General features: G+C 41.8%; 1 protein-coding gene across 3 annotated transcripts in view; it reads left to right on the forward strand.

Moving 5' to 3' along the window:
• The window catches only part of LOC118110133 (FERM domain-containing protein 5), a 58,884-nt gene that overhangs the window by 13,139 nt on the left and 18,639 nt on the right, over positions 1-27,106 (forward strand). For all 3 annotated transcript variants that reach the window (XM_035157760.2, XM_035157762.2, XM_035157761.2), the window contains exon 2: positions 26,780-26,884. In XM_035157760.2, coding sequence (XP_035013651.1) covers positions 26,780-26,884 — 105 coding nt within the window. The remainder of the gene's footprint in view (positions 1-26,779; positions 26,885-27,106) is intronic.

Genomic DNA, 27,106 nt, shown 5'->3' on the forward strand with positions numbered 1-27,106 from the left:
TCCTCTATGAGTGATAATTGCTGTGGACCCTAGGAAACAGTTTGAGCCTTTGGGGGCGACTCTGTGTCTTTGTTTTGGCTGAGTACACTGAGAGAGGTGTGACATATGGCAGGAGAAAAGCAGTCTGGAGAGGATTGTTTCAACAGTGGTGCTTCCCTCGCAATAAATAGAGCTCAAGGAGTTCCCCACTGTCCTCAGGGTGGGAGACAGGTGCCGCTGAAGGGAATGAAGCCCTGTTTGCACAGCTACCCAGCATGTCAGTCTCCCAACTGATTTAGAAGGGAAGAGTGATTGTTTGCCCTGGGCCCCTTAAGCTGCACGTACAGTGCAGGAGGGGTAAAGCAGCAGAATTTCTAAAGTGTTAAACAGGACAGTACAAAAACCCTTGCACATCTTCTCATTACACTGAATTAAATATTCAGCTTTTGTTCTCTTGTTTTAGGGGAAATGTTCCATATTCGTGCATCATAACAGTCCATCTATCACAAGAGCTACCCAACGTGGAGTGCAATTAAATGAGGATCGGTCCATTCAATAAAGAGATCAATAGTTATCCTGTGGGCTGCGGGGATACCGATGATGCTGATGATGCTGCAGTCCGGTTTGTGGCGAGCTCAGCTATTTTTAGGTCGAGTCGATCTTGGGCGCAGGTACAATGAACACACTCCACAGAGGAGTTGGCCTCGCCCCCTCCGCCCACATGCTGCCTCAAGCACAACGCATAGCTAATGAATCATGAACGCATTCTGTGACTATCATTATCTGATCTGCCGAAGCCCTGAGTAACAGACTGCTCCGGGAAGATTCAGTGATGTATCCTGGATTGATTGTGTTGCTCACACTATTGCCTTTCAAGCCTAAAGAGTCTTGGAAGTTTAGCAGGTTATATAATATGTAGCCTGTGGCCTCCTTCACTGAACGAAGGCACAAAGCAGATGTTCCACTTGCTGCTTTTTTTAGGCTGATCCAGGGACCAGCCTGTGTTATGTGACATAACAACCTGAACAGCAGTAAAGCTGCAAAAACATAGAAGCAACTTAAGAAACACATTTGCCACTTCGAAAACACAAATTTGACATATTGTGATAGAACTTAATATTTCTATAAATCTAAATTTAGCCTTTTACTAAGTACTTGCATGCTTTTTTTAATAGGATATGATGTAGACGACTTTAAGCTAGGATCAATTCCACAGGCGACCCAACTCCAGTCGAAGAAAATGCATAAACCACCCAGGCACAGCTGCGACTATGTATAAACAAACGGGACCTTCGTCAAATCAAATACTCAAGAAAAATACCTAATCTTGGTGCCAGCTGTTGCAGCAATTCTTCAAGCTTTCCGACAGACATCCATATGTCCTGAAGAAGATGTGGACGAGTTTAAGCTTGAAGTTAAATTCTCTTTTCATTAAAATTGTACCCAGCTATTTCATTTTTTCTATTGGTCAAGTAAAAGAACCAGATCATCCTCGCTTGGTGTAGATTCCTACTTTCTTTTCCCACGGTGCAATTTTCTTTTGACATTTTTAATGTATCTAAACTGTCACGCTTAATGTGAATAATCAGGGACGTTGATATTTGCCTCTGAATTATTCACTTTTTGTGCTGTTTATTCGTGTCGATGTCTATTCCGTTGATGTGACTCTGGTTTGTAATTGTCTGAATTAAATGTTTCTTTGTGCTGTCCATGCGTGTTATTGTTCAGGTCAACTAGAGACACTTCAAACACTAATAATACTGTGGTTGATCTGTACCTGGACATTTGGCTTCTCTGTGGTTTGACTTGTGTCGTCTCAGTGCAGTGCAGAGAGACGTGTTTCCCTCCTGGGTGAATTGCTGAGATTTTCGCTGCAGCATCCCCATTGACCACTGCTCTTACTCCTGCCTCCTCTGGGCTTTCCTAAACACCTTCCCTACAGTATGCATTAACTGGTCTCTATAATTAATGAGGGTTGCTAAACTGAAGAGTGGCTGCAGAGCTTTATGGAAAGCCCCCAGGAGTGCCCTTCAGGACAGCCCATTACTCTCCTCCTCTGGTGGGACCAGTGTCAGAGTGATGTTTCTGGCTTGGTATTGATGAATATAGGCGACAGCCATGGCTGAGGAAAGCTGTGGTCTGTAGGAAGTACAGTCGAGCTGAAATTATTCTTCAACTGTCAATACATGTATTTTTCTGTGTAGTATCTGTGTAGTTTTCCATCCCTCAAAAACCAGTATCGATTAGCTTGACTCTTAAGATGTTTTCAGACATGATCTCCTGAAAATGTCTGGACATTCTCTGGACTTTTTCTTTCACATATGAGGAAAGCAGGGTCATATGTTCACAACAATAGGAAAATGTCCAGAATATTCAGGAGACTGGATGATGTAAAAGTTCCACAGCAGATTGACACCAGCGTTAACCCTTATCTCCAAAAGCTCTCGAATGTCGTTGTCTTTCCAAGTCGACATCTTCAGTGTCTTCTACCTGAGTGACACCTTTTCAGTCTTGCATCTTTCGTGTGTTTGAAATGTCAATTATATAATCCTGCTGCATTCTCACATGGGCTCAACTGGACATTCTCCTGAGTTTTTACAAGAGGGCGGGAAAAACTCCAGAGAATGTGCTTCCAACTGACTGACTTAGACTTCTGTGTATCATATACAGCCCCTCTGAAAATGTTCAGGAGGAATTGCTGGGTTCAGTGCAGGTCTGAAAGCAGCTGGTCGTGTTAAAGAAGAGTTTACACAGGGACATCATTAAAAAGAAACACAAGTGAAACCGGTTTACCAATCATCTGCCAGGAAAGTCATGAAATTATAACCTGATCTGGTTTTTCCTCTGTTGTTTTGCATTGATTCCATCATTTCCTCAGCCAGACTGTATCTTAAGGTTGCATGTGTCTAAATAATGAATGAGTGAATATACTATGAATTATGTATTATGTTACTGAATACTAGGGTTGTTGGATATTCAGATATTACTATACTTTTCATGGGGAAACAATAGCCCACTCCGTTACATTAATGAAACTAAGAATAGGCCACGTCTCCTTTCTGCTAATTTGGCAGAAATCCAGATATTGACTGTCTCTCCCCCTTTATAAAACGTATTACCACCCAGCTGTCAGCCGATGGTTACTCCGTGACAGTGGACCAGAGTTTGCAGTCAATACTCCACTGCCCCACTTCATCACCTTGATTTGATTGTTGTGTGTCTGAATCAGAGCTAACAGGTCAAGGACAGTGAAAATGTTGTGTTCTTTCTCACAGCAAGATAGCCGTTTGTTTTCATGTGTATTTTGCATGCGTTGGATTTCATTCACTGTAATGGCTTTCAGACATGCACTTAACTTAGATTTCACCAGAAATTGTTCATCCGGAGAGACTGTATATGAGAATGCAACTATGCTTGTATGTTGCTTGCTGACATTAATTAGAACTTTTCCTGCCTACCCCTTGTAAAATGTCTGGAGAATGTCTCTCATGTGAGAGTACAGCAGAATAGTGTCCGGAAAATGTATATTTCTAATATGCTTTCTAAACCAAAAGAATAGAGATATGTCAGGATATAAAAGATGTGCCATACATGTAGAAGACAGAGAAGAAGACATGAACTTTTGCTGGTGTCCATGTGCTGTAAACACAAACATGAGACGTCCTGCTGCCTGCGTGTTCTACTCAGGCTCCATCTCTCGTCTGAATGTTCTGGATGTTTTTCCTGGTGACCCAGACAATCTCCTGTCGCGTTGTTCATATGTGACACGCAAAGTCAACTAGTGGAGTCAAGAATCTGCCTCTTTTCAGTCATAACCAGTTACAGTATTTGTCAGAATAAAACATTAACAATGGTTGGCGGTTTCTTTTGCCCAATTCGAACAGGCACAGGAATCCTTGGCAGTAATATACATGCTGCACATTGTATTTGTCCCTCAGGACATGGCACTGCTCCACTTTTCCTCCGTGTGTACTCATGGCCTAATAGTGGAGGTTTTGTTTTTCCACATGACTGATACTACAGCTTAGTAATTCTCACTCAAATATAAGGAAACAAGATATGCCCGGGCTCTCTCCTGTGTGAAAGCCAAATGCAAAAGTTTGACAGTTTACTCATCAGTCCTCGACTAACGTCATGAAGCTGCCACTCCAACACACTGCTCTGTGCTCAGCAGCTTTCTCTGTGGTGAACCGATGCGCAGATTTCATCAAAGCCCATGGTAGATGTTCAGAAGTGGAATTATCGACCCACTAATTCCACAGGCATCTGTCCATATTTCTGTCTGTCTGTCTTTCTGTATGAGGATCGCATATCTAGCAAACTGTTCATCTTCTCGGGGTCCCACTGGGCCTGTGCGGTCCAGGAATTTGGTGGAGTTTGGACACGTGATAAAGTCAACATTAAGAAAATGTGAATAACCAGGCATCCAGTGTTATGTAGCAGTCTGTGGGGGTGGCACAGAATAACAATGTTCATTTTGTTGCTGTAATGCTCTATATCGTGCTGAATTTCAGAGCTTTTATTTTGAAAAGTTGTGGCCTTTGGTTTGAATATTGTGTGGATTGCTTAACAGACCCCTGAAATAGCCGACATGCAATTTATGGAAAAATAACACTAGTTAAGTAAATCATTCAAACTTATATATAAGCAACTCACGTGAACAGTAATAAAGCAAATTCAGAAACAGTGACTATAAATCCTCACTGCAGATAAACCAGGGAGGATGAACAAAAAGATTTCTACCTTCTCTCTGCACCATATACTGTTTATAAAAACCTCTGCACACAGCGTCCACCACACAAACAATAAAAGTATAGTAGTATAAAAGTAAAGCTGTTTGAGGAGGACTCACTAAGGACAAGGAATAACTCTGAAAGTAGCTCCAGAGCATCAAACCGCCCATTCCAAACAGGCAGGAGTAGAACAGGCACTGCAGTAGTGAGTATCTGAATGCTGGTAAAGCTAACATCCCTGGGAGGATGTCAGGTGGAAGAAAATGAAGGCCGTTCTAAAAGTGCTTTGTAAATCTTGTCAGTGTTGCTATGCTGAGTGTGGGTGTTGAAGGTCATTTGTCAAGGTTATTGCCTGATGACTCACCAGGGGGAGGCAGTGGGAGAGAAAGGGAGCTCAGCCGCCTGCCAAACCAAGAATATTATATTATTTAAGCACGGTCACAAATCCTTGAGTCTGTCAGCACCAGAGAAAGACGACTGGATGCCTCTTTCCTTTTAGAGAATAAGGCCACAGACCTAAATATAAGTGACATTATAAGCTGCTTTATATTATTCAATTTTTTTTTAATACTGTCCTAGAAATAGACGATATACGCTTCATTCATCTCAAACACGCTAAGTAGATTCTCTGCTGTCAGCATGAACTCCTTGATATCGCGGTCAGCTGCAACTGTGCTGGATTAATCCAGGTTTTTTCGTATCTTTTCTGTGTCTCAATCCCCACTTTCCTTCTGCACACGGTCCATTATGTGTAGATCTCAACCCACTCTGTAGGTTTATGTCTCCCTGACCCTGTTCTGCTATCCAGTAGTGGATTATTTTTTCTCAATCAAGATGTTTATGTAAGCGCTAGCCGCAGAGGATAATAGAAAAATATTCCGCTTTTAGAATTTCGTCCAATGAACCATGGAGACGTAGACCTCCTTTCTGTATGCGAATAATAATCCTTCTGATGTGAACTGTGGTTGGCTTAAGGGATCGGCATGTGCTTGCCTTTAAATACAAACCTCTTAACGTTTAATGTAGAAACGATCGCATGGCTTTACATTAACACACGAGGATGATGGCGAAGTTGCATCTGTGTTGCTGTTGTTTGTGTTGCCGTACATCTTCGGTGTTTCTGACTGGCAACACCAGTCTGAAAAAAATATATATATTTCTACGTCCTTGGAGTTCTGGGATGCTGTAGCACCTCGTCACCATGGCAACTGCTCACTTCGTCACTGCTGCCCAGGTGTGCTGTGTAATGTGTGCCCAAACTCTTACCGCTCGCAGCTATGTCTCACCTCATCTTGCACTTCCCTGCTCACCTGATGTAACACTCACTATTGCCTTTTTCATGACAGAGCATCTCCCCATCTATGAGCCATCACCATAGTTGACATGCATGCTTGTTATTATACCGCTCCAGAAACAAACTGCCGTCTTCCCTTTTCTGCATTAACACAAATTCAGTATGCAGTAAAGTACAGCAAGTGGCGGCACATCACTGTGAGCAATATACAGCCTGCAGATGAAAATCCGCTTGTTCCAGTACAGTAATTAGTTCCTGCAGGGTGCTGCATTAGCACAGTTTGCTAATCCAGCGCCACTGCTCCAGTGGGCTCACGGTGAGGAGAGTAGGACTGAATCCCAGTGGAGCAGATGGATGACGTGATCTGAGGGAGGCTGAAAGGGGCCCTCATCATTAAAAAGACTGATTACATGGTGGTAATGAGATCAGCATTTTGGGCTCAAGGCTGATGGTTTGCGGAGGTTCCAGTTCTCTCCGGGCTTCTATACAGTAGAATTTAGAGGACTTTTGTCTCAAAAAGGGTTTCTCTAGTGAATTGGACTCAAGGTCGTGGTTCTGTCCAGGGGATTTGTTCATCTCCACACACAGTGTTATGACATTGCCTTTATTTAGCCAAGATCACAAGACAAAATCCCTGCCATCCCTAGACGTAAACCCGCACATGTCACATTTAAATTGTCAAATGTTTTTCAATTTCCATCTCTTCTCCATACTACATTTGGAGCAATGTGGGGCTCAGTGTCTTGCTCAGGGACAAATCCAAGAATCAAACTACCAAACCTCATGATGAAGGGCCAACCTTTTTCTGTTATAAGTAATTTGTCTTCTGATATCATCTGATAAAGGACTACGTAAAGAAACCTTGATGATGATTATGATGATGATACTATTAATGATCTATTATAAATGAGTCATTATCTAGTGTTAAGATAACAGTATTTTATTGTTATTCTTGTTATTATCTTCACAGAATCACATTACGTAATAACAATCATTTGAATAGGCGACCCATCATAAAGACCTCTCTAGCCTACCTTCATTCATCACTGTCACTGGACCAGAAAGCCAGTTACAGATGGTGTGTGTGTGTGTGTGTGTGTGTGTTGTGTGTGTTTGTTTGTGTGCATGCAAGTCAGTGTGTTTCTTTACGGGCAGCCAACCCTCACTGTATCTCCACTGAACCAAACCCACCCACGTGTGTGTATGAGCTGTGTTCCTCTGACCTTTGTTGACCTGTGCGCGTGCACCATGACTCACGTGCACATTTTTTGGTTTGACAAAGAGAAGCTTCACATGACATGAGTGATATCTCTAAAGACCAGCTTCTATCTGACTTTAACAAAGTAACGGATGGATGTACAAATTATAGGGAAATTGAAAAAGAAAAGTAAATGAATGAAGTTGTTTGGCTGTTGTGTTTGTTTCTGTGTGATGAAAACTACTCGGCTCAATTCACTTTTAACAGTCAAACCAAACCCTTTATTTCTACAGATAAAATACAGTGGATGTGGATACGCAAGTGTCGGTTATTGCTCTGAAATCCATTTGAAATTGTGTCTTGCTTATTTCATTTTTTGGGGAAAAATACTTAAATTGCCATCTGAGAGTGAAAAACAAATATTCCTGATGAATCCAGTTTTTTTAGGACATTTTTAGTTGCTTCTACTCCGGTTGCAAATTTTTTAAAATCCTCAATCAGATGTGTCGGTATTTGTTATTGTGTAGTGTGGTATTTGGTTGTGTTGTGGGATTTATTTGTGTTGTGGGTATTTGGTGGTGTTGTGAGTATTTGGTTGTGTTATGGGATTTATTTGTGTTATGAGTGTTTTGTATTGCTCTCTGTTATTTGCAAGCTGTCAAATTGATGAAGTTGCTTCCTTCATCTGCCTGCGTTTTGTCATGTATATGTATGTTTCATTTATCATAGAAAATCCCCTTATCCCTGCTGTTTTGATTGGGTGCAGTCTGAATCCACCCCAAATCCATAAATTCACATATGCTGACCAGTCTATCAGCATACTCCCCATGTTGCAGTTTTCCTCTGCTGACTCGGGAGGTTCTCATCTTATGGGGCTGTTAAAACAGCTCATCCATCTAGCACAGAACAGCAGTAGCAGCACAGTGGGCGATGAAGGTGATGATGGTGTTGAGATGCTCGTTTTTCCTCTAGGATCATTGTGCTCTGTGTGCTGGATTCTGAGGTGATGGATGATCGCTTCCAAAACCCACCACCGAACACATGTTCACTCCTGTCAAGGTGTCTATCTACTAGGACGAGTGCCTGCTCAGCTTTTAAGAGATATGTAACAGTGGTTAATTTCCTCATAGCTCTCTCCTCGTGTTCTATCGTGTGACGGTCCTTTAAATGGTTTATGAGATTACTGACAGGCAACACTAGTGCCACCCCTTGAAACTGAGGTCATGCATGTGGCACATGTCGCTGTTTTACTTGTGGGAGTTTCCACCGGGAAATGTAGCTGCAAATGCCATTCAGCACAACTGCTGTTTCAAGGCGGTGAAGAAGAAGTGATTTCCAGGAAACGAAAAAATTGCAGTTTCTTCTGGGTGAAATTGGTGCATAGATTTGCATACTCTGAGATTCCCGACCTGGCATATTCAGCAGTGTTGGATGCTGGTATCAGTCTCTGAACATCTCTATCTTTCTTTAAATCTCAGATTTGATGCAGTACTTTTTAGTCACCAGGCAAGCTATACCTACCGTGTGCAGCACTGGATGACATCATTGCTTCCAGGGCTGCATGACTGAGTAGAGGTTGGAAAGACGGGGGAGCTGGGAGGGCCGGCAGCAAAAAGTGCAGCCTCCCACGCCACCCCGCTCCCAGTTACACCAGACCACATGCTACCCTGTGTGGCCAAGCAATGCCATTCGAGCACCCCCTGGGCAAACAAAGACCCCTTTCAGGCCAGTCCCCACTGTGATCATGCAGAGCAGAAGCAATCTGTTCCTCTTGGCTGCTCACTATGAAGTGACCCAGCCTTTTTCTCTGCTTCAGCGTTGCTGGTTTGTGCTTCACTCAACCAGTCAGCACGTTAGTGCTTTTGGAATTTTCTGCTCGGTCCTGTCCATCTTGAAAAGGGCATGGAGATCAAAAATCCCCTCAGCTGTACGGAGCAATGCATCAGTCCATTCAGTGTGGATTGTGATTTGTGAGGCAGAGGTTCACGGTCTATGGCATTTAAATCAAACCACAAACTAAAGGCACATCTTAAAGAAAACAATATTAGAACTTTGTAACTCTGGACTTGTTTGTGGCAACATTGTAAACAAGTAGCTCCATGTCAGACAATTTTACAAGTGAACAAGCTGAGGGTTTAGCCAGATGAGCTACCGCTTTATTTAGAGGCAAAACAGGAAATGAATGCATTATTTTTGCTAGTAATCACATAAAACGTGTGTAAACAGGAATGTCATACATTCAAAAAGACAAGTTTCTGGCAGTGTTTCTTTTTTATTTTCATCCATGCTCGGATAGGCTGTCAGTCCATCACAGAGCTGACATGGAGAGAAAAACAACCATCCACTCTCACATTCACACCAATCGTCATAGAGTCCCCAATTAACCTCAGCAGCATGTTTTTGGATAAAAGGAGAAGTGCCTGGGAAAAAAAACATGGCAGCTTTGAACCCAGAACCTTCATACTTGATGTAATCATTTGGAAACATGTCACATTCTGATCTCTGTATCAGAAAAATGAAATCTGTGAAATTTACCAAGCCCACTACTGGATGAATGTCATTTAGAAAGCACAAGATGGCTACTTAAATATATTGTATGTTGCTTGTCTTTGTCCTGCAGCATGAAGCATGATGACGCAGATCCTCTCAGTAAGAAAGTGGAACAGTATCTGAGTGACTTTCCTGAACTCACCTTTCTTTTTAATGGTGTGGGATGCTCCAGGGCCAAAATGCCATTTGTCTGACTGAAGGTCCGAAGTGGGCAGCCTGGACAGGCATGCACCTGCACTCCCACCCGCCCCCTGGGGTGATGTCACATCTCTCGTCTGTTACTCAGCGGACTCTTATTTCTTTCTACCTGCAGCATCAATCCAGTGACCTCATTCAGTCACTCCGAGCAGTGGTCAAGGTCCTCAAGAAGCTGTGAGCTGTGATATAAAAAAAAAATCATTTTAACCTCAAAGACACTTAAGGTTTTGTCTGCAAGAGAGTGAAGTAAATCCCAGCATCGGGAAATGAATATCAGAAAATGGAATAATCAAATTTCACATCACGATAATGTCTGATTGTTGCTGGTTTGGAACCTAAGTCATTGTAGCGGTTTCCGTCCACAGGAGATCAGTTGAATCTCCTGGATTGACAGGCTGTCGTCTCACACTCTCTTTATCACTCGGTCATTTGCTGCTCATCTGTTGTGAAAAAGAATCAATACCGCAGTACAATCTATTTGTCAGGGTATTGACTTGCTCGTTTTAACAGTCTTGCTCCTGGTTCATGGGCAAAGAGTCAAAGCTTTTACACCAGAGAGCTGAAAATGTGACTTATGTAACCCAGTTCTGTCTTTCGCTTGCCCTCAGCGTTGATAAACCCATCACAGCATTTTAAAGGCTTAAAGAAGGACTGATGTAGCAATAACCTAACGAGGAATATTTGAGTTTCACATGGAGGGAGGTTTTTTTGCTGACATTCACACTCTTAATGGACTTTATAGACCTGAGAATTATATATAACAACTCAGAATTCTCAGGTCAGGTCATTGACCGTCAGGTTTTCCTGCTCTGTCTTGTATGCAAGGCACTGGCATGGTAAAATTCTAAATTTAGCTTTGACCAAGCATTCAAAATTAAGAATATTGTCAGTAATAATGTGAGAAAAGAAAAAGAAAACCTAAGAACACAATAAGATTTCATTACTGTATTATTGTGTTTAGGTTTTAATTAGAAATGTTTCAAAGGCTAATGGAAGTTGCAGAGATGAAATACTGAATTTAAGGGGAAGTCTTCGTCCTTCTCAGTATTTTTTTATTGTAAACTAAAACTAAATATTTTGCCTACACACTCATGTCAAAGCTACAAAACAAAGCCCAGTGTGGTTATGTTTTAAGACTGTGAGCCGCAGTGCTGTTCACTGTTTATTTGGCGCTAAACTGCAAACTATCACTCCACAGTATGATGGTAATGCCACCTCAAAAACAATTAAGCGTCATCCTGCATGTCTATGGGCTGAGGCGATCTAGTGTGACAGTACTCAGAGACACAGGAACTGAACTGAGAGACTCTCACTGCCAACATGATGGTTACAGATATGCTTCACTCAGAGTAACAACCTGCAAAAGTCTGTTATGGTTGACTAGTTGTTGTCTGGGCCAAATCCTTTTTCTCTCCAGTTTGCTGCAGTAAACACAATCAGGAAACATAAGATAGCGACGCTTTTGGTGTCAACATCCATTGATCCATCTTTTATCTTTACCTCTTATCCTTTGAGGGTCGCATGGGGGCTGGAGTCCCAGCTGACTTTGGGCGAGAGGCGTGGTAAGCAGCAGGTGAAAATGTTTCTGTCTTCTCTATTATCTTCCACATTTGAGATGTTGCTCTCATCAGAGACATTTTAAATTAATTTTTTCAGTGCCACACTATGACTGTGCTGATACATTCAACTGTACAGTTATTTTACACACCAGATAATGCCATATTGTTATCCTCCATACATACAAATACTAAGCTTTTTGAGAAGACAAAGTTTTGCCTCATGCAAAGAGTTCTCTTCCAGCTCTTTGTTCCCAGTCGTACGGTGTCAGATTGCTGTCAATTTACGCCGAGATTGAAAGCAATAATTTTCACTCAAGCAGATCTTTTCTTTGATAAGATTTAAATATTTCAGTTGCTATTTGGAGTTGTGTCTTACTCAGTTTTTATTTATTTTTTTATCCGTTTGAAGTCTGGCACACTCAAATCAATACCTTATGTAATGTGTGTGTGGGAGACAGCTGACGATGAATTGGAGACTCTGTTACTCAGGACGACTGAGTGCTATCTTTACATTGTGTATGTTGCGCCTACTTCCATTACAAGGGCGTGCAATGAAAAGTAAGGCCCTGCGTAAGGAGAGACTTGTGAGGAGTGCTGCTCAGGGAAAGCGCCGTTGCTATGAAACTGTTGAAAACGTGTTTGATGTGCAGCTCTGCTCTGAGAAAAGTTAGAATATTAAGATAACCCCTAATGCTCGGGCTGATGTGCAGCAAAATATGCTAAGCCCTCTGCGATAAACACGCAGCAGTGTGTCCATTTCCCCGGAAAGCGGCGAGAATAATAAGCCGGTGCTGTATTTTTTCAGATGCTCCACTCAGCTCCACTTCTGTCGCTTTCACTCTCAGCTGCTTGTCCGATCACCATGTGAGGAATAATGTTCTCATACAGAATGAATAAGAGGGAGAGAAAAGGCCACGTCTGTCCCTCTGGGTTTGTGTTGAGTGTTAGGTGTTTGAGGGGAAGTGGTTGCGGAAATACACAAAGGTCGTCAGTGATGGTTTTGGAAAGGGCACAAGTCTGGGGTCACATGGCAAAATGTGTGTGAAATGACATAAGCCGCTTGCAGGCATGCCCTGAACTCTGGATAATCTCTGGAGGGGATGTATATGTCAACGCAAATATCCGAGAGAGGGGATCCGGCCAGCCCCATCAGGAAATGATCCGAATGAGCCCATGTGAGAAAACAAATATCTCAGGGTGAAAAAGCGATGTCATACACGTAGAAGACGTGGGAAAAGATATCAAGAGATTCTCTGGAGTTCAAATGTGAAAAGGGCTATAGTTATAGTAATCACAGTTTTGTTAATACATCGTCCTCTTATCCTCAGTCATTTTTGTCAGTCTATGCTGGAAAACCTGCTGGGACGTTGACACACATTTAAATCTCTGCTTTTGTCTTAACACACGACGATGCTGGTTCCGGTTTGATCGCATGGGTGGTTTTTAACCTTCGGTCCCTGTGGGGCCATGAGACAATCAGCGTGTCTCTCCTGAGGAGAACGAGCTAAGCTGCATGGGACTGAAAATGAAAGGTTCTTGGCTGAGCGACTTCTCACAGCCGCCTTTCAAAGTTCTATTTTTCGCTCCACTTCTGGAGATTCACCCTAAGAGGCTTAATTTATATAAGCTGTACAATCAGATTGCTCCAAAAATACCAGCATCTAATTAGCCATCCAAACCAATTAAGTTATGCTCGTATCAAATTTTCCCTGTGGTTAACCTCGAGACAAGGTTAGCTGCTGCTGTAGAGATGTCCGCTGTGAACACACAAACTAAAAATGTTATACACATGTTAATCTACACTCACAGGTGTGTTGTGCGTATTGCTAGACAAAGCACTTACTGAATTCTTCTTATTTAAAAAAAATGTCAACTCTTTTTTGTATTTATTACCTCTGCCTAGTATGTTTTGTCAATAACTGCTGTCCGTTTGTTGGTTGGTTGGTTCTTACGCAAGATTTCACAAAAACCTCTGGATTGCTTACCACGAAACTTGGTGGAAGGATGTGTCTGAGAAGAACCCCTTAAATGGTGCCGATTCGGATCAGGGGGCAGATCCAGGGATCAAAATAGTACATGGAACTTGTTGAAAACAATCAGTCATGTTTTGGGGACAGATATTTCTAAGTGTTTGCAATTTGGTGCAGTTTCAAATAAAAATCAGGATCTCGTGAATTTGAACGTGGTTTCATAAGGGGACTGTTGGACCTTGGCTAAGGTGTGCCCCCTACTGATTGCCATTCTAGTGTCTAGTGTCATTTACTTGCACCATAGATGAATCTGTCGACGTTTTCAATAAATTAATTGTTTTGTAAATGGTTAAAAATGTCTCACACAAGTTCCCAATCCCAAAGATGTCCTCCTGTCAGATGTTTGTTTTATTCTTTATTCCAAGTCTGAGTCTGAGGCTGGAACGAGCAAATGAGATTTTTCCAGAATAAAAAAAATCCTTATACGCTTTTTGATTTTTGATGAAAGCAGTAGACTTCAGACTATCTTTGATGACATTACTTTGGGGGATTTTTAATAGGCATTTTACTCTGTTTTCTAACATTTTAATAAACAAATGTTGAATCGATAATTTGACATTTTTTCCATAAATAATAAATTCTGCTTACTCTCTCATACTGCTTCGAAAATATACCCTATTACAGTTTATGGATTACATAATCCTGTCATCCTCTTCCTTTTGGGATGACAGGCAATACATTTCCACTTTGTTTTTATTAGCCCCATTGGGGGAAAAAAGAAACTTTCCAGTGTGTTCAGTGTAGCTCTAACAGTGTCAAAGATTAGACAACAGGGAGACTCCTCCATTGACGCTTCCTAAGTGACACCACAGTAAATCTCTGAAATAAGCTGTCGCTCCAAATCCCCAGCCAACAACTCTACAGCCCTTCTGAGCTTGTCCTGTCTTCGCCGGTTGGTTGCCAAGTACAGCACAGTGGGCTGAAGACAGCAGCCGCCCTCGCTTTCATAGTTAAACTCTTCACGGCTGTCACGCTAAATAATCAAGGAAAATTAGAAAAGAAATGGCTGTGCTCATTATTGTGTCTGTAAGATGATGAAAAGTGAGAGAGGAGCTGCTGTGCCCTCAGTGTCGCTCACTCACCACCACATCTTATAGTGCTGCCATGAAAAGTGGCCAGAGATTACATCACATTGGATTTGATCAAACAAAACATACTAGTTGTTGAATCTCTTAAAGCAATATCCAACTTTAAGATTCTGAAACAATGTCCTTTTCCTGTCTTCATTTTTTAAATGTCTGTACCTATTGTAATCCTAAAAGACTTTTTAGAGAAGAGTTTTCTGAAGCAGTTTTTGAAGACATCTCAATTTAAGGGCTCATTTATGTACAAAAAGAGATACTTCCATTTCAAATGAAATAACCGTCACTGCCCACGTGCGTCCTTTACATAAAAAATTGGCGAAGAAACACCATATAAATTACTACAGGATCTTACCAACTCACAAAGTCTCTCCATTCTTGAAATGTCTTCCTTGTGTCCTTGATTCTGACATCTGAAGGTTATTTAATCTCAGTACAGACCCTGATCAATGATATTTTTAGATCCATGGACATTACTACAAATCATGCATACTCCAGTGTTTTAAATGTTTTTAAATGTATTTTTCTTACGACACAATAAAAATGTATTGGAGAGACACAAATCTGAAAATAATAATGAATGTCAATTAAACCAGCCGCTTCTTAATAAGTTACAGTTAAAAGTAATATCCAACATCAGGCTTCATTAGCCTTTGACTCCTAAATGAAAATCTTAAACTCTAATCTCTCTCTGCTGATCTGAGTCGATCCCCACTCCAACCAATCAGGGCTTAACGTCGGGGCAGCAGCAAGTCAAGTCTGATAACCCCCCCATCGCTGTGTTTACAACCTGTCAGAATGTGTGCAGCCACATTCCACGACAACGTGGTTTCTCTGAATCATTTATTAAAAAGATTGTTTCTCCCTTGGGCCTCCATTAGAGCGTTGGCACACAGGGGCAGTGGTGGGGCCTTGTCACGCCTGTGTGCACAGTCAGACAGTCTCCAGGGCCAAACCGCTTTCTGCATTTTTATGGCTGGATTCACCACTGGAAAGGGAAGTTTCCCCGAGGCTCTGGAGACAATGAAGGGTGAAGTAGTACCAATTGGGTGGGGTGGAAGGGGGTCTTATGTTCAGCGTGAGGCATTGGAAACAGCCATAGGGTGCTAATTCAGAGAAATGGAGCACAGCATCGTTTCCACCAGTCAAACGCCGAGTTGACTGGGTTGACTGGGCTGTCTGCCTGTCACACAAGTACTGCTTTAATACCATGTATGAGCCCAGATATTCAGACACTCATACATTACAGTAGGTCTGATAGACAGACGACTACATTCAGTAGCAGCAGTGGTTTACTTCACACTCTGGTTTACAGCACAGTTCATCCGACAGCCACGAATTACAGGATGAGGGAGGTTGTTATGCTGCAAGTCCACTTGGCACAATGAGTGGAATTCAGCCACCACTACAGTGAGAGACCAGCTGTATGCATTCTGCAAAGAAGTACATCGTCATAAGTGTGTCTTCATTAATAATGAGCCCTCCAACTTCAGCAAATACAGCAAAACATGACGTGTAATCTTCTCATTGATTGTATCCAGACATCAAGCAAATTATGTTTGTCCAACCAGATAACTTTGGTGTAAATACCAAAGTTATCGATGTCAACGATGGATTGACATTTAGCCTAAATGTCAATCTATCTATTATTTGTATCACTGATCATTTAAGGGTCGCTAGGGGCAAGACGCAGGGTACACCCTGGACAGGCCGCCAGTGTATCACAGGGCCAACATGTGATACACATGTGAACAACCATTCACGCTCAACTACGGTAAATTTAGAGTCTCCAATCAACCTAACCACAATCTGCATGTGTTTGGTACATGTGGGAGGAAGAGGGAAAACTCACAAGGAGAACGTACAAAAACAGAAAGACCGCAGCCGAACTGGGATTCGAACCAGAAACCCTCTTTCTGTGAGGCAACAGTGCTCCCAAAACTTAAACACTTAAATACACTATAAATCCATTAACGTTGCCTTAACTGACTTTCCAGAAACTTAACTAAATCATAACATCTTTCAATATATAGATATAAGATCACATAGACCGTGATTTTGTCCATATCACAGACCTGTGTGTACTGAATAACCAAATCATTTTTCTGTTGTATGATATATTGAAATACTGAGATTACTTTTATAAAAAACTTCTTTTATTGGTTCTATGATGTTATTTTAGTTTGACTTACTTCCTCCCTCTGTGGGTCCACACTGAACAAAGTCCCAGCTTAAGTGTGTTGGTCAAGCAAACATTATTCTATCTGGAAGTGACTTTATTGGCTGAGCCAGAAAAACCAAGCCTCCGCCCACTCACCACAGAAAAGCTCGAATTTACTGAAAGGGATTCTGCTGCCTTTCGCCACTTCCTTTTCACTTGAAAAGCCTTTCCTTTGACTTTACAGCAGCAACGTTATCACGGTGTTCTGAGGCAAGTCTGCAGTTTACCCATGCTGCCTTGAGAAATAATGGAGCCTGTGTGTGCTCTGGGTTTTAGGTGGCCTGGGATTCTATCTCAACACAGTTTATAGGTTTCTAAAGCCATCTGTCAATACGCTGCTGCACAGAGTTATCAGTCTGTGCTGCATGGGAAGTGGGAGAACTCGTCTGCAGGAACTTTTACATTAGAGCATCTGCCGAGATATAAACAGTAAAGATAGAATTTCCTCTCCACAACCGATGCATTGGCCTTTTCTTGTGTGATAAATTAGTCAGAGGTGATCAAAAGCTCTCAATTATGCAAAGAGGAGCGAGGCTCTCGCTGTGCTCTGACCACAGAGGCGAAAGTCATTGTATCCGTGATCATCAGATATACCAGAGACACTGGGGACACATAGAACAGAGCCTGTGTCTATGGTGTCAGTTAAGCGTTTGGTTTTGGTTTCCTTGGTTCCCTCTTGAGCAAACAATACAAAGTTCTACATTGTAAGTAATGTCTTCTGGAATGTCTGGCTCATGATTTCACCCTTATTTGCTTTCCCACACCTACAATGAACCATAGACTGTATGTCCAGTAATGAAGCCAAAATATCCCAGATACGAACAGTGTCATCTTGTGCCACTGACGTAATCTGTATCCAGTGTCTGTGTAGTAGTGATCCGGGGATGGAGCCATGGTGTCAAGGTCCCACCAATACATGTGCTCGACCAATCGCAGGTCAGTATCAGCTGTCAATCATGATGTTTCACCCCGTTTTTACCAAACTTAAAAGAAGAAGAACTTAAGAAACCATCTCTGACGTAAAGTATTTGACGTGCGTTTTGACTTTTTTGCTTGTTCCATGTCCCATCTAGTAACATGGAGGAGGCAGGGTTTATGACCTGTAGTGTAGCCAGCAACCAGGTGGAAATCGAGATGCTCTTCTATAACTAACCTCACCAGACTGGGGGACGTGCCTGTCATCACTTGTCAGGTCAACACTGGTCGTAGGCTGTTAGATAAGTTCACTGTTCTGGACTAGATGGTCTCACATTTGACGAACTGAATGTGACGGAGGAGCAGTAGTGAATCTGAGACACAAAGCTCTCCATCGATGGAGCCCTGAGGCTGATTCTTCACTGCAGCCCGACTCAGACTGAAGTGTAAAACTATCCTTCACAGGTATAAACACAACACAAAGCTCGGTGTGTGCAAACTACTGGGAATAGTAGTAATCTTCTTTCATGATCTAATATTCAAGATGCAATATTTGTACCATGTAGATGCGATTCGACTGAATTGAGTTATGTTCGATGTAAGTAAAGTAAAATGACAAAGAGGCCAATCTCAACTGATGTTTTCTCTTGCGACTTCACATTCAATCAGCCCACTTGACATAATTAGCGGAGGCTCCAGCTGGGAAATATCCCTCCTCAATAATAGTCGAAAAAGACCAAGAATTCAGAGGGGAAATTACAGTTGACAGTAAAAGGATAACTGCATCGGAGTATCTATTTTCTCAGAAAAGCCTATTTTCTTTCTGCCTTCTATCTTGGGCAGTCGTCCTTTTTATTAAAGCTCTGACAGCAGCAGTATGTGGAAGGAGGCACACGATGCTTTAAATGGCTGTTTTGTTTGCCTCTGCAGATTCTGTGAGGCAAACTTTTAAGTGTGATGAACAGGAGGGATATTCAAAGTCTAATGTAAAAGTGTCGGTAAATGACTCCAAGTCAGTGAACAGTCCGATTGTGCGTCTCACAGAGACATTATCAGCGCAGTTTCACTTATAATCGTACCAAGTAGAAGGTGCCGGGTAGAGGAACAATTAGACGCTGATTTCCACGTTTATTTTTAAGATGACACGCTTGAAATAAAGGGCCAATGGTGAAGGCTGCATGGTAAGTTCCAGCTGCCTTTGCCTGACAGGGGGGTTAGCTTTGGCAAAGAGGCGGATGACAATGGAGGTCGCCTCATTATTAAAAAAAAAAAAAAGGAAAAGAAGAAGCCCAGGGCTGAAACACACTGCCTTGTAGCCGGAGCCCAATTAGTAGACCATGCAGTGCAGCATTTAACAATAAGTTCTCACAATGAACCCACTTGGGAATATCTCCTGTTAAGCCCTAATGTTATTAAACGCAGTCTATGAAATGGATGAAAAGTCTAAAAGCTCAGAGGCACTAACAGCTGCCTTTTCCAAGAAAATCCTATAGTGCAGTGTTTATGGCTGTTGCACTGATCGACTAGAAGCATTCTGCAGAGCGCATTCCTCCGGCCCAAGAGTCTCCTTAAATTCAATCAACCTGCACCAAATTTCACACACTCATCAATCCTGTAAATCCGCCTGATTTGTTTTCATGGGATGAAAAATGTCCTCTGTCACTATATCAATGAAAGTGATAAAAAATTACTGGATCCGGATCTGCACCGAAACTTGATGGGTTGTTCCCTGACTCATACCACATCCTTTCACCAAGTTTTGTGATAGCTGTTTTTGTGTTGTCTTGGTTGCAAACCAACAAATACGCAAACCAGCCAACAACCAAAGGGACAGGGTTGACCACATAACCCCCTGAACGGAGGTAACAACAGACCAATTTGTGAATGAGTTTCTGCCGGCAGCTAAAATGTGTATGCGTGGTTCAGATGTAGATATTTCATGCTGTGAGTCTGCACCGTTCTCATTTCACGTAGCAGTTTACAGTGCAAGAGAATTTATGGCAGGTCTGAGGGGCTGAAACGGTCTAAATTAGCGACGCTGATTTTGCTGCCCGTCAGCTTTTCACTACAGCGGGGGAGATAGAACCGGTGCATCACCACCAGAGCTGTGCAAATGCCAAAGGAATGAAGTATTGTTTGTATGCTAATCCCAAGCATGACACCAATTGTGCCGCTCAATTTGTTTTGGGGGTATTTGTCACACTTTTTAGCAAGAAAACCTTACTGCTGTGCAGACAGGGAGCAATTCCAAGCTCACTAGGAATATATATAGTAACCAGAGATGTGGAGAGTAAAATATAATGATTTAAATAAGTATTCATGTGGGTAACTACTGCATTTTTGGTGTGATATTCTTGCTGGTGGTGGTATATTTTGAAACAGTTGTACCCACAATGATGAGTATGTATGTGCAGTAGAGAGATGTGACAGGAAAACTATCAGCTGCAGTAAAATCCATCAGTGGTGGGTTAAAGGACTAATGACTCAGAAAAAAATAATCATTAAGAAACGTGTTTGTTTCCATGCGCCTGCAGGAAGGCCCAGAATCATTTAGTCGCATGTCACAAACTGTCCATGAAACCCACATATAGGACCACTTTTCAGGTCGTGAGGTTACATCCTGTCTCTGACCCTGAAGTATCTATGTAGCGTTCTGCAACATTTATTCATGAATCACAGGATTACGTGCAACCAATGAACGACAACCATATTCAGCTGGAATTTGACAAAGATGTTTTAAAACCGCGTTAATAACCTCGTGCTTCCTGTGCTGCCACCTGCAGGTTCACATTTGTAATCTTCAAGAAAATGTTTTGAACTAAAGGTTGCTGGGAAAAATATAGCCCAATCCCGTCAGCCTGTACTTTGTGTTTAGTGCTAATTGCAGAATGATAGCGCACAAAAAAAATGCAGAAAGCATCTTTGAGAAAAATGTATTTGACGATTTGTCCGTGCGACATACACTGAAGACAGCCACCAGGGGGCGGTTAGATGTTTTGGCTTCACCTTTTGAAGCTGTTGTCCATATCTATATACAGTCTATGGTAAACCCTCTGTAGATTGTGTTTCTTGAGTTGCAAACAGGTTTGAATCCACAAAATTCATTTGAATTTGCTAATATAACTTTAGTAAATCATTAACTCCTGTTACAATCATGATTCGTAAACAGTAGACACATTGAGCTGTGGGACATATCGGAGCTGTTACCTCTGCTGGCTTTAACAATGTTTAGAAATATGCATTAAAAGCAGCTCGGAGGCAAACTGCTGCCACCATTAATGTCACACATCCTGTGCAACAGCTTGTGTTTTGCAGCTTTTCATGATTTCATCACACAGTTTTATAATTATCACTGTTAATGAGACTAATTTCCCTTTTTTCCTTCCTGTAATTACTCTGCAACCTGTTTCCTAAAGCACGAGGAGACAAAGCCATCCACCAAACTGCCATAAGGGTATTATGCTTTCTATCCTCTTATCACATATTGGATGAATTAAAGATAAACCCCGCTCCCAAATTATAAGAGTGTTCCTATCTAGCTCGAGGAATTAGACTAGAAGACACAAGTTTGCCTCATTTTGCAAAATCAATTCTTTCTCTGCTTTTATTTGCGATAACACTGGTCAAATTATGCAGATTTTTTAAGAGCCCTGCCAACCGTGCCGAGCAGGGTTACAGCTCAACATATCAATTATGAATCATTTTTCAGAGGTTATGAGGAGACGCCTTGGCATTTCGCTGAGTGGAACATTCCTCTCTCATAAAGTCTTCTTTAATCAAGCTTTAAAAGCAATTATCCATATCACTCGCTATCAGCAGCTCACCTATTCTCTTGATTCCTCACATTTCTGGGGCAACTCCTCACGTACTCTTTTGTGTTTTGATGACCCACTTTTCCTCCGCCTGGTCACACTAAACTCGGGATGTCATGATACCACAAGTTTGGTCGTCGATACCCGTGATAATATATTTGGTATCAAGAATCAAGTGCAATTCAATATTATTGCCAGTGCCCTACGTGAACCACGATGCCTAGTGCAGTAATAAGGTACATAAATGACAGCGGAAATTATTGTAAATACATAGACTCTATTTAAACACCTGTTTGGCAGCTAACTAGCAGCCAATGTGAGCACTTGACATGACAGCTCCCAGAAAGTGAGGCCAAATCGTCTTGATTGCCTCCTGGTGGCTGGCTGCAGTATAGATCATTAACCAGGTTTCCTCCTTGTTATTGAAAGGGACATGGACCAAACTAAAAGGACCACAAGTCTACAGCCAAGCAAGCAGCTCTGAGGCTACACCGTAGGCTTTATATAAAGATGGACAATATCTTGAAACTTTCCCTGGTGGCTGGTTGCAGCATATGTCATACACCTGCCTCCTGTAAGCAGATGGGACATGTGCAAAATTAAATCATGAAAGTATATGTCAAATAGATTTCTCTTAAAGATGGTTTCTGTCGTATTACGTCGTTCTTATCACAGTGATGTTTGTTCAATGGCTCAATTAAGTTGATGCTATGTATTTGGAGAGGTAACGTAATGATTGACTGTGACTCTATCCCCGATAACTACTGTGCAGATTCTGGATCCAAATGACGTCACCGGTGCAAGACGTCAGCCTCAGTATCCGGGTTATTTCGGCTTTATTTCTGGATTGTGGGAGGAAATAGAGACTCGTTGTCCATCCTTATATACAGACCATGGTTTCATCTTTTGTACTTAAAGAAACAGACTTGATTCCACAATGTTAAAAACTGGAAAGAGAGCTTCATATAAGAGGATATGGGTTGGCCTATGTGTTGCTCTGGGTCTCCGCTGAAGTGGCAGGGTCAGGACCCGAACTCTCTGCCTCTCGGTCAGGTAACAGAATCAATCTGACACTTTAACCAGCCGATCGTTCAGCCTCCTGGGACAAAAGACAGAAATCTGCTTGTGAAACCAAATAAATCACCTCAGGGCTCCTGGTACCTTTAGCTTTACACCACTGCTCACACAAACACACAAACAGTCGCACGCACACGGTCGCACGCACAGTCATCGACATCATGTTTCCACTCCTCTCACTATAAAGTGATACAATCTTTTATTAATGGTCTGTGCCCCTGCGTTGACATAGAGACCATTTTAATGATTCATCTGAAAGGAAAGTGCCCATTGTAGACTGGGGGCACTTAAGGAAATAAGATTGTGTTGTTTTCAGTTAGAGACCCATCAGAACGATGTTGTGTGTCTTTTTTTAGATGTCCATCAGATTATTATCAGGAATCTTATAATAGAGTCAGACACACTTTTCCTTTTGGTAACATACCAGGAAGAAGAGTGTGACTGAATTCATCCATTCAAAGATTAGTAGCAGCATTTAGATTGACTTAGGTGGTTACAAACTATTTCAAGCAAAGATGACAAATCATTTGCAAACACATGATCGTGACATTTGTTTTTGATTTGGAGCTCATTGAGTTTTTCCCCTTTCTATGATGCAGTTTCAGATTATAATTTGATTTCTTATGTCTAAATACCAGGGACATTTTGCTGCAGGTGACTTTCCACTGAAGTCCATCAACATAACAATTTATTCTATTGTTTTGTCACAGTTTATGAATGAGGTTTTTGTATGGAGTTCTTTTTCCTCCAATCTATATTCAAGAGCATGGTCTTTCATTTTGAGACCAGGACTTTACGGACAGATTTTGTAAGGCTCTCACTCCAAATACCCTGCTTGTGTCGTATACCTATTTTTGTGATAGGAGGGTGATAGAAACTGAAATCACTGAAGGATTGAATCAACAAATACACCACAGCAGGATAAAAAATTGTGCCACCAGGTCACTTGCCTGTTTTCAAACTCTTTCCAACACAGGTACAACCAACACAACCTTTAGTAAATCTGTTGAGGCGACTGCAGAGCTATATTAAGATTCCAATTCAGACGAGGAAAAGGTTCATTAGTATTGATTAGAAATTTCAGGACATCCTTTCTCTCGTGCAATCACCTCGATCTCGTAATTAGAAAGTCTGGTAGGAGGATAATGCAGCTGTGCTCAATGTGGGGCTGAGACGGAGGTGGGGGGGCAACAAAGAGCGAGAAAAGAGGGAGGGAGGGAGGGAGGGAAGAGGGTGGGAGAGCTGTTGAATACTAACAAACTTGCTCTTTCCATGCAACAAAAGAGCAGATGTCCTTTCTAACTCGGTGTGTCCTCTCCACACAGAAAGCATTTTTTCTTTATTTGTGCTTGGCTTTGTTGCTTCCTACAGCCGCTCCTGATAGCAGGTTTCTCTGCCGAGTGATTAAAACAAAAGATGAGTCATGCTTTACTTTACACTTCAAAACATTTCAATTTTTTTGCCTTTATTGTGCTATTTCTGTATTTTAAGTGCAGACAAACAGATTATTTTACATGCATATAATATTACATGTTTACATCTCTCAGTACATGGCTTTCTCTAGATATCCAGCTGGGGTAATCAAGTTTTATTGATTGCCTGTCCTGATTATGTGATTATGTAAACCAGGTTTTCTCTTATACGTGACGAAAATAATTCAAAACCTGTTTGCTTGAATAATCTTATGAAATAATCATCATGGAATCTGCATTCACTCAGAAAGGTTCCTTTATCTTTGTGTGTATATGTTTTGGGTCCTTACAAATACAAACGTGCGTCTTCTCTCACACCGCAGAGACCCTTGCTTCTCCATTTGATCATGTGTCTTAGTTATCGGATTGGTTAGTAATGTTACAACAAGAGAGGTGAAGCCCCCGTGTCTCGCTACAAGAAGGTCAGTTATCTCCGGTAGCAAAGCTCGTATTGGCATTCGGTCACAAGAGTCTCGTCAGTTAGGTGACAAGCCCGGCGTCGACAGTCCTTTGTCCTAATGAAGGGCCTGTTATCTGCGGCCAGAGTAATGACATGGAGGAGAGTGCTGCTGCTGACACCTTCACTGCCGACACAGGGCAGATGAGCAGAGGGAGCGAGGGAGCGGGGAAGGAGGAGCGACCTCCTCATGAGTCATTATGAGGGTTGAGACCTCAGCGGCCGGTCAGACTGCAGCCAGCTTGTCATTGAGAGCTGGATGTTGCTTTGAAATTGAATACCTTATTATTTTGAGGAACACAACCAGGCTTTTGTCCATAAGAGTTTACCATTTAACAAGTTAATATAGGAGGTGTAACACAAATTTATTAAATGTACAAGTATTTGAATTAAAACTATATTTACAGAAAATATCTGTAAACAAGAACTAAAATCTGTATTCCTAAAGGTTTCTGTAACCAATATCAACTGGACATGAGAGTTCCCATCTTAAACCTGCATTGTTTTTGTTGTTCTTTGTTAACGAAACAGAGACATATTGTGGAGCCAGGGAATAAGTGAGGAGACCAGATCTAAGATGTCGCTCACTTTATTATCATTAATTTACCAGGTCACAACTGCACAGCAACACTCGCTGGTAGCAGACTCTCAGAAGCACAACGCGGAACGGCACAGCCGACAAAAACAGGCCAGCGTTCCCGCTTCCACTTCCTGCCGGCACCCCTCCAATCAGGAGCGTGCTTTCTGACTATGCTACTTGCGCTAACCTGATTGGCCGAGAGCACACAGGCTTAACAGGAATAGCTTTTTCTGCGCTCCTTATGAACATAATTCCAATATTTATACTTCTATTACCTCTGTTTTAGTCTCCACAGTGTCAGGAACTAAATCTGTCTTTATAATGCCGCACACAAAAGCTGATGATAATTATATATTGTATGGTCTATATATTTAAAAATGTATGTAAAAATGAGCAATACTATTTTCATGGAATACAACGATGCTTTGTCAGTTGCCTCCAAATGAGCAGTGAGACTTCAGGGCGTTTGTGAACTGTCGGCGCTGATTGAGCCTTTCGTGCTGTTAAAAGAAAACAGACCAAAATCCCCATTGAGAGCCGTGTGTGATATGTCATCTTGGCATGCCATCTCCGTGGCGTGGGGTGACAGTGACTGGGGCCCGGTGATTAATGTCTGCTGTCTTCCTCACACCCTCTTTCTAACCTCATCACATTTAATTCTCTCCAGGATCCTTAAATGTCACAGACAGCAGAGATTTACACTTTTAAATAAAACCATTTTGAGGAATAAAACCTCCCAAAAAACATGTCAGTTTATAGTAGCCAGTCCTGGGAATTTATTTAGTTAAAAATATAATATTTGCATGTTGAGTTTCTAGATATAATCATACAATACGAGAGCTCACTTTTGTTTCTAACTCTGATTTGCAGTGTGGCTCCTCTGTCACTATTTGCTCATTTGGGCTCACTGCGGTAATTCATCCAGTTGCAATCATTACTTTTAATCTTCATACGTAAATTATACCTGCATCCGTCAGGTGTATAAAACTCATATTGAAGGGAAGAAACTGATTTTGTTGAAGAGCAACTCTTAATTTGTGTCTGTCCTGTCGTCTTTTGGCAGGAGAGAACTCTGTGGGGATGTTTCAGACAGAATTTTCTGTCACTGTTGGATTACGACAAAAAATCTGTTCCATTTTGATCCAGATTTTCCGGAGCCAGGATTGTTCAGCTGTGTTATTCAGATGTACAGTGTCGAGGGTGCTCTCAGATATAGATGTGTATTTGTCACAGTGGATGATGCCACTGTGAAATACTGTGTCGTGAGGTGGAAGCTTCCTCGTGAGTTACAGAAATACAGAGTTTTAGCAAAACCCCAGTGAGATGTGAGCCTATTTATTCCATCCTCCCTTTGAGCTCTACTTTTATCTGAGGATGGGGTTTATTCCAGACTCTTCAGATGGCTCTGGCTCTTGTGTATTTATATTGGATGAATCTGAGATATCTGTGGCAGGGTTTAAAAAAAAATCTCAAGCACACTCTGAAGGCAGGAATTATTTATCATGTTGAAACTTAGGACATTGCCCATTTCTTTGTTGGATCTTTTTTTGGCCACACACGCAAATATTGTTTTTTTGTTGTCGTGCTTTCTAAATTCCTGCTTCTCCTCTCTTCTGTTGCAGCGTGACGCAAAGGGACAGTATCTGTTTGACCTCATCTGCCACCACCTCAACTTGCTGGAGAAAGACTATTTTGGCATCAGATATGTGGATCCGGACAAGCAGCGGGTACGTGTCTACGCTGCAGTATGTGTGAGCAAGGCAGAGGCGGTTTGTGTGCATTTATATCATTTATAACTTTCTTAATAATGTATTTTTAAAAGTCTATCTACCCCCCCCCCCCAAAAAAAATCATATCTATTCAAAAGTACACTAAATTATCCAGCTCCATGTGCCAGCATCTGAGACTCAACTGCTTTAAATTGTGTTGAAATTTATTCCAGGAGCATA

This window comes from Hippoglossus stenolepis, chromosome 5 (assembly GCF_022539355.2).
Source record: "Hippoglossus stenolepis isolate QCI-W04-F060 chromosome 5, HSTE1.2, whole genome shotgun sequence".
Classification (NCBI taxonomy): domain Eukaryota; kingdom Metazoa; phylum Chordata; class Actinopteri; order Pleuronectiformes; family Pleuronectidae; genus Hippoglossus; species Hippoglossus stenolepis.